A 20,239-nucleotide genomic window follows, 5' to 3' on the forward strand; every position below is an offset into this window, starting at 1 on the left:
GTCATTTTAAGGGAAAATGTGCTTTTGTGCTCATGTGGAAGTATACAAACCATGTGACTGTGACTCACTGTGCATTGCAGAGTGATTGCTAGAGTGAAAGAAGATATGAGGGGTGGTGGGTGAATGATGGGCGACCAGTCTCAAGAATCTCTGATATATATGGTGATACAATCCCAGCCTGCTCAGGAATTGTGGAAAGAAGCAGAGCTGTGATAAAGAGGCCACAAAGGTGGGCTAAGGGTACTGCTGGGTAACTGAGAGGGAGAGGTGGTGGCTGTTGCCTCCCCACCTCCTCTGCCCAGGTTAGGGGCTGCCCCACAGGCACTAAGAGCATCAGCCTGCCTGGCTTCCCAAAGCTCCAGTATAGCCATACCAGGCAGAGCCCTTCTGCTTCTCCCACCAGCCTACTGACTGCTTCGCAGATACCTAGAAGTAGCCATCACGGTCACTCTAAGAACAGTTTTTAGAAGCATTTGTAAGTGCCTTTTATGGGCGAGAGCTGTATTTCTAGAATTTAATATAGTCTTCATGGAAACACTGTAGATACTGTGTACTAATTAACTTCTAGAAGTACTCAGTACTTTTGTAGCCCGTGACTCACGTGAAGAAAGACATCTGAATGAGAAAATCACATCCAAATGGAAGTTCAATGCAAATGAGCTATTGCCTTAAGAAGAAGTAGTGAGCTAAATAGTTAATTGGTTTGAATAGATGTTTGACTGGAAACTGAATAGGGTATTCATCTGACAAGGATGCAGAATTACTGGAATTTCTTTCTATGTATAAAAACACATGAATATTTTATAATACTCCTATGCACGTGACATCAATATTTATGCTGGTTAGTGCTTCTTACTGGAATAAGGATGTTGTTAGGTAATGGTGGATTTTGTTTTATGTGACTAAAAAACAGGAGGATTTAACATTTTAATGGCAATTCTAAGTGTTATGTCTGACCATTTAGTTCAAAGTGGAGCTCAAATTAAAAGTTAATTGCAGCAGGTAGCCTAACTAGTGGCTAGATGAGAAAGGCACACACCCAAACAACAAGTTTTGCTCAATCCCAAGAATATACAACAAAAATGCGTTCCACCCAAATACTGATTTTCAGTGCTATGAAACAGCCCCCCTTTGGAGGCCAGTTCTGCAGCAACTTCACGAAATCTTAATAATAATTCTGATGTCACAGTTTGGACTGAACATACACTGAAGTACATCCTTCCAGAATAATATGGTCCCATTACTACTAGCATAATGTTATAACACTTTAATCTGAATTTCCACAAATAGAGAAAACTAGGAGTTGTATTGCAAACTTACTTTTTGAATTTGTTTATTATCCCACTTTCATTTTTCTTGATGTCGTGAACCATCTTTTGAAGCTTCCTGCAAGATATTAAACAACATCAGCCTTAAAATTACCATGTGGTTGAACACCCATTTACATAAATTAAGAAAAACACAGGCAATATATACAGTTCTTTTCTTTCCAGTAATATTTTGCACATCAAAAACTGTTTCATGAATGTTTGATAAGTACTTCAGTTGCTAAAATAAATTCTATAAAGTTTCCATCCCTTTTTAAGGGAGCTCTTTGGCATGATTTTTGTTATCCTTCTCCTTAAAACAATTCAGCGCAGTTTAAACGATCAATTTAAGAGCAAGTGCATCACAAGAGAACATCAACTAACAGGTCAGAATATTTCAATGTTAGCATATTGTTCAGAACTGACATACTCTCTAATTTCTCATTTATACAAGTCATTTCTTACATGGGTAGTGTCCCATAATGTTTGAAGTTATAACAGGAGAGGGGAAAATGATACATTGCTGGGCTTAGGCCATCTGAAAAAATGTTACAGTATCTGTGACTGAGCTGTAAAAACTGATGATCTCAGGACTCCAGGAGTTACATGGACTGATATCTAGAATCAAAGATTGTTTTTAACTCATCAACTGCACTGACCTCATTAAAAAATTATTTGTAATCAAGGCAATTTAAATTAATATCTCATTCTATTTTTTTTTTCAGCCAGCAGGTACAAGTTTATAATGTGAAAGTTTATAGTGAAACATGTTAGAGCTCTGATCTTCCTAGAAGCTCTTATAGAAAGCATACATATTTCTAGTTTCTTTGCACAGTACATTCTTCCAGTTCACCTAAATTAAAGTATCTTTTCTTAGACCCAAGCCGAAGATTTTAACTCAATCAACAAAGCAGCAATGATTTTTTCAAAAAGGACTTTTTATAAATTCTGCCTCGCACTCTTCATTATAAGTTGTCTATGCTATTCTATGTTTTAGTCTTGCCTACCTCATCTTTGATGCAAGATCAGGCTACCAACAGAATCTTGGAAGCTTTGCTTACAAAGACAAGTAAAAACATCAAAGCTTTCTTGCCCTTTTTTAAAGCTTTCTTTAAACTTGAAGCCTTAATATGCAGAAGCTTTGGTAACACGTAGAGCTTTGCTATCTTCCATCTTCATCATTGGCAGTTGGAGCTCTCTCTTAAAAATTAAAATAAATTTTTCAAAGGAAATTGAAATTAAATGTGAAGGTCACGGGTCATATCTGATACATAAAGGGTATTGCTAGAGCCTCAGTCTTTGCACAACTTTACTGAAAAAGCCATTCAACCTATTTTTTTTTTTTTTTAGATTCTCAACTAATCAAAAAAAAAATCATGAGAATAACTGACAAGCAAATCACAAGCGTATCTTTTAACTTTTGCTCAAAGCTCATACTATTAATTTATATATATATAAAATTACTTATAGATGTGAGACACAGATTCCCAGAAAATTATTTAGACCTTTCTTGTAGTAATACACTATACCTGTGAGAAAAACTCTGCATTATTATCTGAACTAACCAAATTAATTAAATATGCAAATCTGGGGGTGAAGATCTTAGATCTTCTGGATTTGTGTGTCTTTCTTCCCCCCCCCCCCCCCAATAAATTCAGCTTCTGTTCGTGTTTGAAATATCACAGATAGCCACCTTCTGCAGTTAACTTTCAGTTTTGTGCCTCAGCTGGGGCTTGGCAGAGCTTACAAATGAAAAGTAACAAAAAGCATGGAAAGAGAATAGAGAGAGGAGATTTAAATGTTTTAGTTCTAGTTTGTGAAAAGTGGTTCTTTTTAAGTGTTTGTATCATTTTCAAAAAAGGCTTGGCAGCCTTTAATTAAAAAAACATATAAGAATCAGTTATTTTTCCTCCAGTATTTATTGTTTGTTGGAAATAGGGCCCAAACCAAAAATTTAAGTTTAAATTGAGATCTGAATGTTGCTTATTACTCATCTCTGACATTCATATATATCTTTACAATGGTAAAATTATGGCTATACTTTGAAAAAAAATTTCATTTTTCATATGAATGATTTTATGTCATACTGTCACCTTGGCTCTGAAAAAATAAACCAACAAAAAAATAAAACCCACCCCAAAAGTTATAACTACAAGTTCCCAGAACATTTTGTTTTTAATTTGATCATATTTAGATGAATTAGACTATCACTAGTGTCACATGTGCAGTGAATAAATTTTAAATAACATTTTAATACATATTCTTATTTTTAAGAAGAGGCATTTATATTGAAGACAGTTGCTGGTCCTGCTACCGGCACAGATGGTTTTCTGCATGCAGGTGAAACCAGAACACTTCTAACTTTGCATAATCAAATTCCTGAAGCCATTTTATTTTGTAACTAAAAAGTGTGATAAATTAGGGAGTATCTAACACACATTCATGATTTTTTTTTCCACTTCTTAAAGTCACATACATGTAGCTCTCACATGAGTTGCTATAATACCTAGTTTGTTGCCACTAGACAGCTTAAATTGCATCAAGCCTGTGGACGTAAGCAATGCACTAAAACAGTGGTGAGTGTAGAAAGTCATCAGGCATGGATGATCTCCAGCTCAAGTGGAATCCCCTTTGACCGATGAAGTTGAACAAGCTGCAAAAACCAGTCTGGTCAGTTTGCGAACAAAGGCTGAGATTTCTTGAGATGAAAGCTGATATAATGCTACCATGTGAAAGTTTTACAGAGCCATCTGTCTGACTGGTGATTTTAGAGGGACAGTAGAAAATATGAAAGGCAAAGCAAAGTTATTGAAGAAGACTCTTAGGGGTCACTGACCCAAGCCTGAAAGTCATTCCAGAGCAATAAGGAAAGTGAAGCACAGAAGGGCATTCATACACCTGTGTTGCCTCTATCTACATATCGACTTGTTCTCAAACACTTTGTCTGTCTCTCAAATACTTTTCTTTACATAAGAAAATTTCTTCAGTAAAAAGTTCTTGCCACAGTACACCTCATTAGAACAACAGCCCTGAGAGTATCCAGGATATGGAGTCTACCATGGCCTGATGTAGACAGTCCTTGCCTTAAGTACATAACTACAATTCTTCACAACACTTCTGAATCAGGATCTTGTTAACAACTAGTGATTATTCTCCAGTTGTTCTCTTGGGATGAACAAGTACTTCAATGTTTCATTCAAGGCCCTCAGCCAGCTAAGACTGTAAATTAAAATAAGCAGCAAATCTTGCATTGTAGTGAAAGATAATTAAGAGATTAAAGTTAAGAGCTGTTTCTTAACTACAAGAACCAAGTCTTCATTCAACTTCAGTTGAATTATTTTTTTTTTTTATATGTAAAATTGGACTTGCAGATAGAGGTGTAGCCTATGTCACTGTTGATCTTTGAAAAACACTTTTCGGAAATAGATACCTATTTTGAGATCCAAGTCAATTATGACTGGATGAGACCCTTTGATCAGGAACTCCTTGCACACACAATAGCTTTTCAAAGTTCTGCAGTTATTGCTGATAGTAAGCATGCAGATGAGAAATTGGGAAGTCTTGGCTCTAAGTGCTTCTAAAAAGTTTTATGTTTCTAAGAAATATATTAGAAATTCTACCTGTCGGAGGGAATAACAAATAGGACTGTTCAATGAGTCCTTCAACTCTAACTTCTCTCCACTTAAAGTTGTATTTTACAGTTTCACAGTGGAGGGCAGCCAAACAGTTCAGTATATAGATCAGGCCTGTTAGAGGTGCTAACTCCCTCCTGACTGAATCATTGTCCTGACTGACTATTGTAGCTACTGGATAGAGCCTCTCAAATTTTAGTTTTTCTCCTTTCAACAGCTCTATTCTCACTTGGGTTGTTAGGATACTGAAGGCAGATTTATTATTTTTTTTAAATCTTCATTGTTGGAGCCCAACAAAGAGCATTAGTAGTTGGTAGAAAGGTGTCATGTGAAACAGGTATTTATGAAGTAGTTAGCAGACAACAATTATTTACTTGTACCAGAAATAGATTTTTCTACTGGCTGAAAAAAAAAGTATACACAAAATTGTATGGAAATAAACCTGGCCTATTTTCTTGTTCTGGTTTGAGCCTTGTGAATATAGCTGAAGTGTTACGTCAGGGGTGAAGCTGCTCTTGCCTGGGCCTATCTATGATGTCTTTGTGCTCTCCTATGGGTAGAAACTCCATGGCTTTATGGGTTCAGAGAAGTCCACCAACATCGTACTTTATACTTGCCCTACTCTTTTGATATAGGCAAATTCCCATATTCTAGAAAGGTAGTCACCGATCAGCGCAATATTTAAATGAAAGATTGAAGATTAAACTCAGGTTTCTTGATTCTGAATTCCCTACTTAGTAAAACACGCAGTGCTAAATGCAGTTTTTTCCCCACCTCACTAAAGTGAAAACTGCATTTTTGACTGAAAAAAGATTTTAGTAGAAATCAGTCCATCTTGGAGATAAGATTTGGAAAGAATGAGTCCAGTATAATAAAAAGTATGTCTGGGAGTATGTCCTTAAAAGGACATTTTCCTTTTAAGTCTTGGAATAAACCTTTCTAGAAGATGACACTTTTAGTCCTCTCTTGCCTATTTTTCTTATCTTATCAAATTTGACCTCTAGCAATTCAGGATTATCTGACGTTGTGAAAAAGGAGTCACTAGTTGTGATACATATGTAAAGAAAGCCAGAAAGGCTTACCACTGCAAATACAATACATCCAGAAAGAAGGATTTGCTGTGTCACAAAACACCTACCTGTGTTCAAGGACTGCCTTGAGCTCAGAGCTGCCTTGAGATAAAATAAAATGAAACAAAACCACCCTCTCTTTGATCTGATCACAGCTCAGCACATGAGGAATGTATGCGAAGTGAAGGGCAATGGATAGGCCTGGCCTATGACACATCTATGTACTTGGAAATCAGATAGAAGCTTTTGACGCTCTTGCATATAAGTTATCCCACAAAAGCTTTCCAAGCTTAAAATAATAGAAGAAAGTATAAATAACTCAAAGAACAATGAGATGTGAGATGTGATATAGAGCCCATCGACATGAGAAAGCGGAATTTGTCTTGATTTCAGACAGTTCCACATTATCAGTAATTCTCCCACCAGTTTGATGAATTTGATAGATTTTAACTACTAGCATTTTAAACATCTTCACGTTTCTGCATATATACGTGTACATACTTTATTTAGAAAGACCATGAAGATCATCTACACCTCCAGAAATCTCTTTAGTGAGCCCTTTGCTTGTGCACAGAGCTTTTTTAACCCTAACCAAGATGTGTGCCACCCTACAGTATCCGGGAGACATTTAGGCAGGCTCAAGTCTGCCTTTTGTTTTCCTGTTCAATTCCAAGATGTGTGCTCAGGAAAAGATAAAGACATGGGGATTTTGTCAGCCTTCTCCCAGAGAGACATGAGGGGAGAGGGTAGGCAGTTCAGAGCATTAATGATCTCCTCATGCTCCTGGGAACCGAGAGTAAGCTTCATCTTTGTGTGCAGTGAATCCGGTACTTTGAACCTCCAGCATGCACACACTGTCAGTAATTTGTACACTTTGCTTCGTTTTGTGGTGAGGGAAGGCACATAGCAAAGGACACTGCTCAGCTGTATGAAAATACCACAAAGCCTCCTGGGTAGGAAGAGAGGGCACTGCTGCTTTAGTGCATCTGGCTGTAAGCACAGACATGTGCACTTGAAATTGGGAGTGGTGCTGATGATGATTCTGGAAACAGGGCTGACTGCAGTGTCAGTAGGGAGTGGCAGCTAAACAAAAACCAGTTTTAAATGGTTCACAGGAAGTCTTCTATATTATGAGCATACTTCTGTTTATCTGGAGGACTAGAATTATACCTTCTTAAATTCTTGGCACTTCCAAGGCTGTCTGAATTATCAAGTTGTGCCTCTTGAGAAATCCCTATCTGCACTCTGGGAAAAGTTCCTTTAGTTGAAAAGGGGCAGAATTTTGAATAGAATGTATTCAGACAGAAGATCTGTAGGGGAAGCTTTAAGCACTATCAATACATTCAATATTAATTGACCTGCATATTCTTTCTCTTCCTAAACTCAGATTTTTAATGGATAAAGTTGAACTGGCTTCAAAATAATATATAAAAATCACATTTTAAATCAGTCAGGTTGCACTCTGGGTTAAGTTCTTACACCATTTTGGGTAAGGCTGTTTCTCACTGACAATGCACTCTGTAGTTCTGTGTCTAGAAAGCCTCTTTTTTGAAGATAAACTACCTCCAGTTACTTCAACCAAGAAAGATTCATTTTGGATGTACCCCTCATCTTTGCTGTGAGAAAAGCTGCGTAACAGATCAAGTAAAGCAAAAAAAAAAAAAAAAAAAAAATTCTTCTTTTCCAGGCAAATTCAAATGCTTAGCATTAGAAATGTGGAAGAATGGGATTTAGTAGGTACAAGCTTAAAGTTAAAGAAAACAACAACAAAAATTCCCAACAAAACCCCTTGCTTTAACATTTTAAGCTTTGGCTAAAAAGTTTTACAGAAAGGATCCACAAAAAATAAAATAGAAAGCTTAGAAGAATATAATGGAATTTGGAGAACAAAAGCTAAGTTATTACAAGATGAAAACCAAAAAAATAAAGAACAAAAAAAGGAAAAAACTACTATACCTACCCTTGTTATTAAAAAAAAAAAAATGAAAGCGTGAAACTTGAGAACAGCACACCTAGCCCCAACCTTTACTGTTCCCCACAGCTCAGTTATTCCACCATGGTCTGCCCAGCTGCTCTTTATTTTGTGTTTCCACTAGCTTTTAGTTTTATAAACAGGCATGCAGGTGACAAAATTAAGAAAGAAAGTTATTGTTTCTGAACAAAGAGGAAGACTCCTGCTTGCTGGGGGGGAAAGCTTGCTCACCTAGAAGCATATTTGCAGGAGTATCACTTGAGATTTTGACAGCTTGAAGCTCTTATCTTGCACGATATATTCTCAAACTACATACAGTAGTAGGCTTCCAGCAACGTCTGATCACTGGCATAGTCTTTGTGAAAGCTCACTGAGATCTTTAATCTGAGTGAGAGCTTTGTAAGATGTAGTTTCGTATTACTTGCTAGTTTTGTTCATTTAAACCAACCCAATTAATTGCATAAAACAATTCTCCCCTTTCACCTCCCTTCTGGTAGCTCAGCCAAAAGCAAAACGAGAATCCCAAGTACAAAAAGCATCTATTTCAGCTCTTTAGGCCTCCTTCAGGTACTTCAGATGTCCACATGCACACACCACAATGCTACCTGGAACAGCGGGAGAGCAATTTCCTTGCAAGGAAATGCAGACTGGCATCAGCTGGCTGGGTGGCAGCTGGTGTTTTCCATGGCTGGTGTGTGTATACAACGTATACAGACATAGCTGAATTCTTGAGGTGCAGTCAGATAAACTGCTTCAGTTGCTGCTGATCTGGGATAGGGTGCTGTTGCCACATATGCACTCTGGGAGCTTGTCATTATCCAACCCCTGCAATGCCTCTCATGGTGGGAGAAGAGGCATTTTGGAGCTGGAGGTGGTAACCTGAGACTCCAAGCCATCAACTCAAGGCAAAGAGTCTTTGATCTTTATCTGTAAAGTTATCTCAAAGCTCTGAAGAAAGGTTGAAAGAGGCATGTTCATGAAGAGAAGTCAATTATAGACACCTAGCTGAGAGGATGCACGAACAACAAATAGTCTTCTGCTGTGTTCATGAGAGGCACATTAGGAAATGACTATAAATATTTTAGTTTTGTCAAGATATATATATATATATATATTTTTTTTTTTTTTAAGTTTGAAGAATGAGCAGAATAGGATGTTATTCAATCATGCACTATTTTGTCTAAAAGCAAAAAACATAATTACAGCAGGTGTGTGTTTACATGGTACACACAGAGGCACAGAAAAGCTTAATATTGACTATACTTTTCTTCTTCACATGCCCTCTAGGTAATCTTCTCAAAGAGTCTGTCAAACTCACTTTTACTAGCTACCAACACAGATGGAGTAAGTGAAAATACATAACATGTAAAGGCATAAACATCTCTGACACAATTAGTCCTAACGTGAAATTAAATAGTATAATTAGTTTCAGGTGACTAGGAATTCTGCACTATGAAAGAATCTTATAGTCACTTAGCAAGGAATCCTGATTCTTGACCTCTATAGGCATATGCAGATTTTTCCACAGGGCTAAGACAACAGAAGCCTTACCAATGGGACTGACTTTGGTACAACTGTTCCCTCCTTTTAGGTCAAGGCTGAGCCTTGTTCTGACTATGTGCGGACAGTGTATTAATACTGAAGGGTTTGTGTGTTTACATTGTACAGCATTTGTTGCAATTTTTTTTTTTTTTTTTTACACCCCTTTTTAATTTAGCAGAGAAGAGTTCTGGCTCTTGTTATTTCTACTACTTGTGTGGACTTCCCAGATGTTTATGCATATCAGAAAGCAGTGATGGCCAGGCACTTTGGACTGCTGCCTTTTAAATTACAGATATTTAATAAAAAAATGAAGGCATTTCAGTTTTTTTTTTTTCTTCCATCTTATCCTGTTTGCTCTCCCCTTTATCCCAACTGGATATTAGCGATACTATAAACAGGACAGAGAATAATCAGCTATTACAATATGCTAAGTGAATATTGCACATCACTTCCTGACACAAGATGTTGAGAGATTTTCTGTTCCGTAACTGACCTGCTCTGTGTCTTTTTGGTTAACTGATCTCTTTTATGCACCAGTTGTCTGGATACAACCTGATGCATTTAAAACAAACAAACAAAACAGAAGCTATATTCAACAAGGCTTCCTTCCTTTACTCTTCTGAAAGGCTTGCAAGCAGCAGATGGGATCTAAAGGCATTAGCTTACTCTAACATACTGGTCCAGTTAAAATAAAAGATGCTCTGTCTCTTCATGAAGGACTTGTTCCCTATAGCTTGACAGGTAAGAGAGAACAAGGACAGAAATTGTAGGAGTAGTATGTTTTTTATATTTTACCAAACAGAGGAAGCACAAACTCATTGCAGGGAAGTGAATAAAGACAGGACATGGTAAGGGCGCTGAAAATTACCATCTGTCAGCAGTAACATTACCTTTAGTCATGATTTTACATATGTTTTAGAAAGGTTGGATAACATTTCTGTCATTCCTGCAGTCATGTAGATTGAAAATGCGATTTGGTCACATGAAGGAAAGCAAATGAAAAAAAAAAAAAAAGAGTTAATTGAACACAGAAACACAGAGGCTGAATTTTGGTTTGGTTTTGAAATAGAGAAAGTTCCTTTGTTCTCACTCCTCTTCCACAAATTTCAAATCTCCCATTTTAGTTCTGGTCACCTATTGAAGAACGTCAAATAATCTCTTTCAAGTTATATAATGGGCATGACTAAGATTTAACCAAATATTTAAGCAAATGTCTAAATTCAACCACCTTAACGTTAGGTACGTACTTAAATTTTGTGCTGAGGTCTTACTAATGTGTGCACAACAGCACTGGCATGAGATCAATAAATTTACTTCATGATCCGAGTGTAGTCTTCATTAGCGTCTTTGTGCCATTTAAGATTGCTACTAAAATAAACTTTCTAATTTAGTGATTTTAATCCAGAAAGTTTAGAGACTGAAAGAATAAAACATGTTGTTTTTCCAAGGTGCTCAAGAATCTGAAGGCAAGGTGCTTTGTGTGCACTGGAGAGAGAAAACGGAGGTTTTTCTAAACAGCCTTTTAATTCTTCTCCTTAAACCAAAAGTGCATTTATATACATAATGGACTGCATTTGTTCTACCAAATAGTGCTCCGACAACCAAATAAAACAGAGCAGAGCTTCTAGATATGGCATTAAATATTAAACACTCCCATTAGCTTACTCCTAGAGACAAAAATAAGCCCAGGTATTTTAATGCTCCCTTATATTCACAAGTGACTAAGATTGGTTCCAACAAAATAGCTTTTATGTAAATATGCACTAGATATGCTGAGTAGATATAAGAAATTAAAATTCACTACTTTTAGGATCTTTTGTGAAAGCTTTGTTGCTTTTTATAGAGATTTCCAGCCACAGAAGCATTGCATCCCCAGATGGGCACAGATAGGTGACACACATAGAGAGCAAAGAGAGAAGTTGTGGATGCCCCATCATCAGTTCATGGATCTATCCATTCTGTTTATTTTGAAGTTATTCATTTTTATTACAAGTTTGGAGAGGTATTCCAGTCCCTACAGTTATATGGCCACTTTAGTGGAGCCTACATAGGCTGCCATTTGAAATAGGAATTCTGCTCTTCTCTGCCCTCCTCGTTTTGACCTCAGTGTTTACCCAGGTATGATGAATTAGGGAACTTAAACTGAGAAACTAACTTGTTTTTAATTTTGCCAAGTTTGGTATCAGCAAGATCAGATTTGGATCATCACATGGCCATGGGAACCCTAGGGCCTGTGTGAAGGTGGAGATGAGTTGCAGGGCAAGCAGGAGAATTGGGAGGGTGGAAGAAAGGGACTTTCTTTTGGCAGCAGCTCAAACAGGCTGAATTAAATTGGCCACGTAACTGCACTTGCAGTAGCACTTAGCTGCTTCCGCACTTCTTGCACAGTTGCTGGTGTCTGTATTTTAAGACATGAAGGAATCATTTAGCCTTATAGTCCTGGCCACTTGTATGCATGGGCACTTCGCCCAGTTACCCCTGCACTAAGCTTCATAAACGTTCACTTTTTCATATTATTGACTGAGGATGCATTATTTTAATACTTTCCAAGGTACATATTATGTGGTATATTATATCTGTTGAGATCATAAACCTGTAGCATTGCACTCATGGCTTCACTTTTATCAGGGAAATCTACTTGTCCAAAATATATGCACTAACAGATGAAGAATTAAGATACTAACAGAATTTTGAGGCTTCTTTTACCCCTCAGTCGTTTAGTTTATTTTGTGAAAACCATACTTATTCACATCATACATATAGCCCTTTCACAGTCTAATGAAAATCTAAGATGGTTCCTAAATACAAATGAGAAAATCCTATCACTCTCAGCCACATTATCTATCAGTTTTCCAATTCTCATCTGCTGAGATAAAGAACCAATAATACTTGCTTTCTGAAGCAGATGTTGCTTATCTATCATATTGTAATGTACTTTACTATGCTTAGATATAAAGGAAGCTAGAGAAAACTAAAATTAGTCTACTAATGCAGTGATCATTTTAACCACATAAAGTGTATATGAGAAAACTATCTAATGATGAGGGACTTATAAGTCATCTGCAGATAGCTCAAGTCAAATGCAGATAGCTAGAGGTGACTTTTAATTGATTCATGCATTTTCCTATGAAAAAAGTAGTTTTGAGGCATTTCCATTAGATACATCAGAGTGGGTCACAAGTTTTCCTCATTGCAGCATGCACACAGTAATCTGCTACAGTTTAATCCTGAACTATAATGGTCAACCAAACTGAGAGGAAATATTTACATCTTTTAAATGTCAAAAATTTCAGTGCAGTTAACATAACATTGAATGTTATGGTAAAATGATCTGAACTCCACAAGGCATTTTTTTTTTCCAGTTTCTGTTCTGCAAATAATTGAAATCTTATATTTTTTCCTCTGTTTGTTCAAAATGCTGGAATTGCCTGCAGTGTTGAAGCTCCAGCTATCTCTTATCCTTTAAACAGAAAGCAAAAGCAATGGGATTCTTACAGTATTCAGCATTTTGAAATGTTTCAGTTATACCTTGTCTGACCTGTTACAAACCTGAATATGGTTAGTGTGGATTTTTGATTGGGTTAAATGGTTTTCCAAAACTAAATTCACCAAGCAGAACTACGACTTGATTCCATTACTCTTCACTAACTTTTCAACTGTTGACTTTCAAGAGGTTTGCTTGACTACTGGACAGCACTGAAAAAGACAATAAAATAGCAAGTAGGCCAAAGAGGTATTTTCATAGGACCATAGAATAGTTCCAAGGGGGAAAAAGGAGCTACTAAAAATCATGCTCATTTTCAAATAAAGAGGTACTTATAGCAATTTCAATCAATGTGGGAACACCCTTTCCTCATCTTGTTAATGTTGTTTTCCATATGCCATATGGAAATAAACAAGAAATCAACACTTATGGCTTTTTTTTTTTCCAAAATTTTAATTATCATATATTTATTTAAAAAGAAAACGATCTATCAAATTATAATGGACTGTGCAGTATGTAGGTTTTGAACGATTCTGTAACATGCAAAACTATTTTGTTCTTGGATCAGCATATCACTGGGTAACAGAAATGTCCTGTGATTTAGTATCTAGCTCTCTACAGAGCTATATGGGGTGTAGTTTTAAAATAGAGGTGAAAAAGGATATACAAAGTTTGCTGAAACATTTTTATTTCTTCTATGGCCAAGGAAATTAATTTATTGGGTTTTGTTTGGTATTGGGCATATGCTTTTTCGACAAGAAAAAGACCACAAACAGTGAATCTTTAGATCAATCTACATTACTAAATTTTGCCGAATAACTGACAGTCAAAGGCCTGAGATGGCATAACTTATTTTATTTTTTTATAGTTGTTCTGGCAAATGCTGCTATTGTGGACAATTATTTGGCAGGGCTACAATGTCACTTGAAGACCTAATTTTATTTGGAAGAACGTGCCTGTTTGGCAGTGCTGTCATAAGCTACACCAGTGACTGAACAATTTTACCTACATAGGAGGAAACTAAAGGTGATGTATATGCATAACTGATCTTGTGAACAGTTTTGGTGCAAACCTAGACTCTATTCTTATGCTGCTACCTACATTAAACAAGAGCTCTTCAGAATGGTTTCAGTATTACACAGAATCATTTTGTCCATATTGCTCTATTTTCATATACAACATATGTGGATGACAATTACACAAACACAGTTTGCTATAAACAGCATTGTAGGCAGGAAAATTCTATATAAGTATGTATTGAATTTTTGGGTTTAAAAACAGTACAGCAGGATTCAGGATTCCCCCCCCCCCTCCCCTAACAGTTTTTATTAGAAGCTTTATATACGATGATTTATGTTTTTTAATAAACAAACAAAGAGGGCAGCTTGGCAGACTGACAAAGATTGCTCCATGCAGAACAACATAGCCAGAAAGAAGGACAATAATGGAAAAAAAAAAAAAAGAACAAATTTGAAAGGGATTGTTCTTATGAAATGCTTGTGCAGACAGGAAGAAATGAGGAAAAAAATATAGATGGGGGTGGAGACTATGCTATGCTGAAGCAAGGGCAGAGAGAGAAACAGCAGGAGAATTTGACAGGGGAAGTTGCACTGGGAGTGAAAGAATAGATTTTCTTAGTGGTATTTAGGGAAGTTTGCACTCTGTATCTCATTACATTCCAAAGTCCAGAGGTGAGACAGATTCATGAACTGTTTAACTGAAAGCAAGAGGAAATAGAGATTACTCAGCTTCATCATTTAATCAAAACTCTATCTTTGGTAGGGCAAACTGGACCTAACAATCACACAAAGAATTTGTGTTTGTACTTAGCAGCATAGCAAATGTCGGTGGTTAGCTTGCTTCTCCCCATTCCTGTGCATTTCAACTTCAGAGGTTGCATGCAGTCAGCACTGTGACTTCACATATAGCTTGGCCAAGACGTGCGTGTGCCACAAAGTACACTGCCATGACTGTGTGCAGTGGCAAGTTTTCAGGGGAAACTGGAAGCTGAGAAAGAAGGCTGCTGGAGGTAGCAATGGGTAGTAAAGGCCATTTCTGGCTGAGGGCCTAAGGGTAAAGGCAGCTAGGGCTCGTGCTAGAAAGAGAACAGAGCAGGTAAGAGCAGAAGTGACTTGTGGAGACGAAATAGTGATGAGAAACTAGAAGAGGTCAGACCGGAAACATCTCAATGTGGAACAGTTGAACTCCTGATTCAGGCTCTTAGACTACTAAGCAGTATGTAACTAACCCTGTACACTTGCGTAACTTTTCCTTTGAAGTGTATACAACTAAAAGAGGGGAAATACGTTAATGTTGGTTGTGAACTCTGATGCCCAACTCTGTCATGGGGAGACTGCTTTGAAACTCCAGTTTCTTTCCTTGGTTAATTTTTACTCTGATTCTGACATAAACTACATTAACTTAAGGAAAAAAAAGATTAAGTTTTTATTCGCTCCTATTCACTATTAAGAAGAATTAATTAGAATTTCTGTAATAAAAACATTTTCTTACAGTTCAGAACTGATGTTCAGATGTTCCCAATTTATTCTCTCAAAAAGGAAACATTCCCTTTGATAAAACATGCTATATTGTAAACCAATGCCTTCTATGTATAACATCATCTTGCTCCCAAACGAGTTCATTTTCTGCTTATACCCTTTCAAGAGGAAACTACACCAAAAAAATCTTGTAGTAAAGAAGAGACCAAGTAGTTAAGAGCCAAGCTATCTCTATCCATAGAAAAATAGCAAAGACCATAAATACTTTCAAATTTGATAGACAACTAACAGACATTTAGGCCTCAAGGAAACTTTTCTTGATTTTTAATAGAATTAGGACTTAAACCCTACTGTTTAGCAGGGGATGTTAAAACAAAAGGATTGTGTTTGCATTGCAAATAAGCTGACATGTATCCTACCCGAGAAAAAAAAGTCAGTTGTCCCCCTCCCCTCCCCCCCAACTTGTTTTTCATTTGTCAGTTATGGGGAGATAGTGATTTTAGGTTTGGGGTGGAGCTTTTTTGGGTGGGACAGGGAGAAACTGCTGCAATTTAATGAAGTTATTTCAAGTGAACAGGAAACTTTACTCTTGGAAAAGTGATCTTTTTGAAAACTGGAAGATGTTGGCTATATGACCTTCAGCAAGTGAAAGCATGTGGTACGCTTCTGCTTCATGCCATGGTTTGTTACTGCAGTGGGGATGGTAATGATGCCTTTGAAAATGACATTGTGATACACAGCTGAAGGCAGCTGTGTGCAAAGGGGCATTATTAAGGTTTGTGGTCATAATAAAAAATGCAGCAAGTCTGAAGAGATGTTATAACAGAGTCATATATAGTAGCTACAAATTATTTACAGAGCAGGAATCATAGGTGCATAGTCTAAGGAAGCTGAACCACAAAAGAGCCTGCAAGTTTGATGCTATATTGTTTGAGTTGCTAATTTCATGTTACCTTTGCCAACTACCATCCCTGATTATGAGTGCATCTATTTATGTATACATTTGTCTGAAGCATAAAATTATTTTCTGAAATCAAGGCATACTAGATACTGCTATGTCAGCATAGCATTGCTCATGTATTTCACTCCACACTTTAGAAAATCATTCAAACTACCAAATTCTTTGCATGCACTAAATAAATTAATCTAATGATAAACAACGAACCCTGGAACTTCATGTTTTCCTGACTATATAAAAGCGATTAGAATAAACAGTGTATTCTGAGGGAATGTTTCTATAATACTGCACATACCTTATAACAAACACTATATTAAAACAATAATGGAATTCCATGAAGTTTCAGCATTCCTATCAAAATGATATTTAAGTTAATTGAGTGACTTAACTTCAACTGCAAACAACGCTCATACTGCAACATGGTAGTTAGAGACACATAGGAATGCTTACACCTCTTATTGTTGCGATAAATGTGTTGAATATGTCAAGAATTGAGATCTAATGTAAAGCTTGCTAATTCGATGAAAGGCTGCATCTGTTTGATTCAAGTATGCCCATGGAGATGAGATTACTGAAGCCACATAATACCTACTTTTTCAGGTCTACACTGAAAAAAAATAAATCAAAAGTTCTATTCTCAAACACTGACTCAGCAACAGTACTACTTTAATTTTTGCTGCTACAAAGCAGAAATTTTAAGAAAGCTGTCTTTAGAAAAGTATGTGAACTGTAATTACATCAATTGAACCTATCCTTTGTAGAAAAGTTCTCTGCATTTACATCTTGGCATACAGAAGAAGGCAGATTTTTAACATAACCTTTCCATTCATGTAACATTTGGTGGAAATTTTGAGCCACACGTATCTTCTTTGTAGGTAGGAGGCTATATTAGGAAGTCAAAGGCAAAATCAACAAGTCGCAGAGTGAAAGCAGGCACATGGCCATTTCAAAGAAGGAAGCAATGGCTGCCACCATGTTAAACTGATCTCTTCCTATATTTGCACATCGCTTCTAAGTTTGCACTATGAACACAATCTCAAGCAAACTTGTGCCATAAGTTATTAAAATCCTCACGTTGTAGTACGATCACTGTAACCACATATCCAAGTCTCTGTCTAATGAGGTATTTAAACACGTTTAAACTAAAGCATGCATGCATTTCCCCTGCACGTAGTGAAAACACTCATGTTTGAGAAATGTGTGCTGCTTGCACAACTAAGGTGAATTGGCAATGAGAAGGACAGAAAAAGTAGCTTTTAATACTTCAAGATAATACAGGAAAGCGGAGCTACTTCCCCTTCTTCCTTCTTTTACAATTTAAAAGCTCTGGTCAAGGCAGAGTGTCAGCCCATGTAAAGATAGATGCAGAAGGGATGCAATGGCTGCCTTTCTGGTTTAAGGCTTTTGAATTGGTACACAAAGAAGCTGTGGACTATTATAATCCTCAAGTGTAGGACCTTCTCTATATATTTGGAAGTAATCTTGTTTTTAGCCCTGTTTTAAGCATTTGCTAGAGGTGTAGAGGGTACAACTTTATCACAGAAAATAATATTTTATTTCATTAGGTACAAGTAACTATCTTGATGGCATCAAGTTTTCCATCATATCACTTAGCTTATTATCTTGAGATAGCTAAATGCAACCAGCATTAAGGCCTGACACCATTTAAACCATTTGAAGTGATGAACTGCAGACAGTGAGAAAACTAGCTGTCTTCTTCCTGGTCCATTGGACCATCAAGAAATGGTCAAGCTGTACAGTGCAGCCTGCCAGGTTGAGGACTATAATGGTCATCGCACCTCTACAAGTACACCCCAATATTTCAGCAGTATGGAGAGGGTGGAAATTCTGTCCCATCACGACTAGCTTTACAAGGGAATATTTTAATTTGCATGAAGGCTTCTGGAGAGCGGGAGAGACACTTGTAAATGGTTTATGAATTAGTACGAAATGCTTAAATATGAGTAATTTTAGGAAAAAAACGCATGTTTTCCAGTATTGCTTTATAGAAAAAGAAAAGGAAGAAGAAGAAAAGATGTTCCTATTTTAACCTTCATCTGAAACAGGACTTCTTTTAATTACTCAGGAAAAAAAAGGCATTGTGAAAGAGCCCTGAGGTACCCGCTCCACCAGCGCACAAGTCCAGCCACACTAAAAATACTTCAATAATGGTCAGCTTCTGCTTTTTTTTTTTTTTTTTCTCTCTCAAACCCTGTGTTTAAAGTTGTCCTCTTTCATTTAGGAGCATTTCCCGCTTTCCAGTTCCCTGTCTTCTACCCGTTCTTTCGAAGACTGGGAAATACCACAGGAACTTAACTGCGAAAGCCAGTTTATGACACTCCAATTAAACCATTAAGCCATTAATCCATTTTTTTCCCAAATTTGCATATGGCTCATACACCTTAGCAAGTCCAAGCCTGTTTTCTTAAACCTTTGCAAACAAACTTTTAAACCCTTTGCCCCTACTTTGCCGGCGAAGCAGCCACCACGTTACCTCCACAGACCCGTCTTGCACTTCCCCGCACGGCCGCGGCGAGGACCTGGTGTAACCCCACGGCCTCTGCCCGTGCCCCTGTGTTCCCCCCCGTGTCCCTGTAACCCCCGTGTCCCTATAACCCCCCAGTGTCTCCCCTCCAGTGCAGGATGCGGCTCCCCGCGACCCCGCCGCGCTCCTCGCCCGCAGGTGCCCGGCAGCCCCGCTCTGCCCCACGCGTGGCGGGGTCTGCGGGGGTCCCAGCCCGTACCTGAGCTTCTCTCCGGCCGGCACGGCCAGCTTGTTCAGCTTCTCCATGCTCCGCGCTGCGCCACCACCCGCCGGGACCCCCGGCTCAGCCGCCCCTGGCACCGCCACTCGGCACCTGCCGGCGCCGCCGCTTCCTCCTGCCGGGAGGGGAAAGGGCACGGCACGGCACAGCACGGCCACGCTGCCTGCTAGCACCCCGCTCCGTGCTCGGGGGAAACTTCCCTGCTAGGGGAGCCTTGGCAGCTGGGCGCTGCAGGCTCTCTCTCCCTGTCCCACCCGCAGGCACAGGCAGAGGAGGGACCCGGTGCTCCCGGCCCGCCCCCGGCCCGGCCCGGCCCAGCCCGGCCCGCACAGGTGGCCGCGGCAGCCCCGGGTAATGCCTCTGGAAACGGGACGCGGCTCCCCCGCGCCTCCCCGCAGCCCCCTCCGTGTGTCTTGGGGGAGCGGCGGCTTGGCCAGGGAGGAAGGCGGCCCCGCAGTGCCGACAGCCGGGTTTGACAGTGGGTGAGATCTCGATGAGCTCCAGCGGGCCGTGGAGGGGCCAGGGAAGCAGGCTGCAGCTGGGTGCTCAGCCCTGGGCTGGCCGCAGGGCTTGGCAGGAATGCAGGGACCGCCGGAGATGCTGGGCTCCCTTCTCTGCTCCCCACATCTCTCCCTGTGATGGCGTGCCGGATGCTGGCATGCTGCCACGGGGACTTTTCCCTTCCCGAAGGGGCTGCAGCAAAACTAGAGATCACCCAGTTTTCCCTATCCTTTTGAATATCACCGTCGGGAAAAAGAGACGTTTCTTCACCTGCCTTCCTAAACAGCACACCCTCCATCAGCACAGGGTGAGGTTGTTCCCACCCCAGATGTAGGTAGCTGGTCTGTGTTTAATGGCTCTGATACCTTCAGCCCAAGCTTGGTCTTTTTTTCCTCTTTAAAGGTCAATTTATAAGTGACAATGTAAGCAGGTATTCATGCTTGGGCTTTATCCTGTAGTTCTGGTAGACTTTTTTTTTTTTTTCTTTTTCTTTTTTTTTAAAAAAAAAAA

General features: G+C 38.7%; 1 protein-coding gene across 5 annotated transcripts in view; it reads right to left on the reverse strand.

The window, feature by feature from the left end:
* Positions 1-20,239, reverse strand: part of BLNK (B cell linker) — a 95,403-nt gene that overhangs the window by 27,153 nt on the left and 48,011 nt on the right. For 3 of the 5 annotated variants that reach the window (XM_005013625.5, XM_013093985.4, XM_005013626.5), the window contains exon 4: positions 1,321-1,386. In XM_005013625.5, coding sequence (XP_005013682.2) covers positions 1,321-1,386 — 66 coding nt within the window. Of the gene's footprint in view, positions 1-1,320; positions 1,387-19,207; positions 19,858-20,239 lie in introns of those variants that run through there. The other 2 variants (XM_027460516.3, XM_027460514.3) reach the window with 1 other exon arrangement.

The sequence above is a fragment of the Anas platyrhynchos genome, chromosome 6 (genome assembly GCF_047663525.1).
Source record: "Anas platyrhynchos isolate ZD024472 breed Pekin duck chromosome 6, IASCAAS_PekinDuck_T2T, whole genome shotgun sequence".
NCBI lineage: Eukaryota > Metazoa > Chordata > Aves > Anseriformes > Anatidae > Anas > Anas platyrhynchos.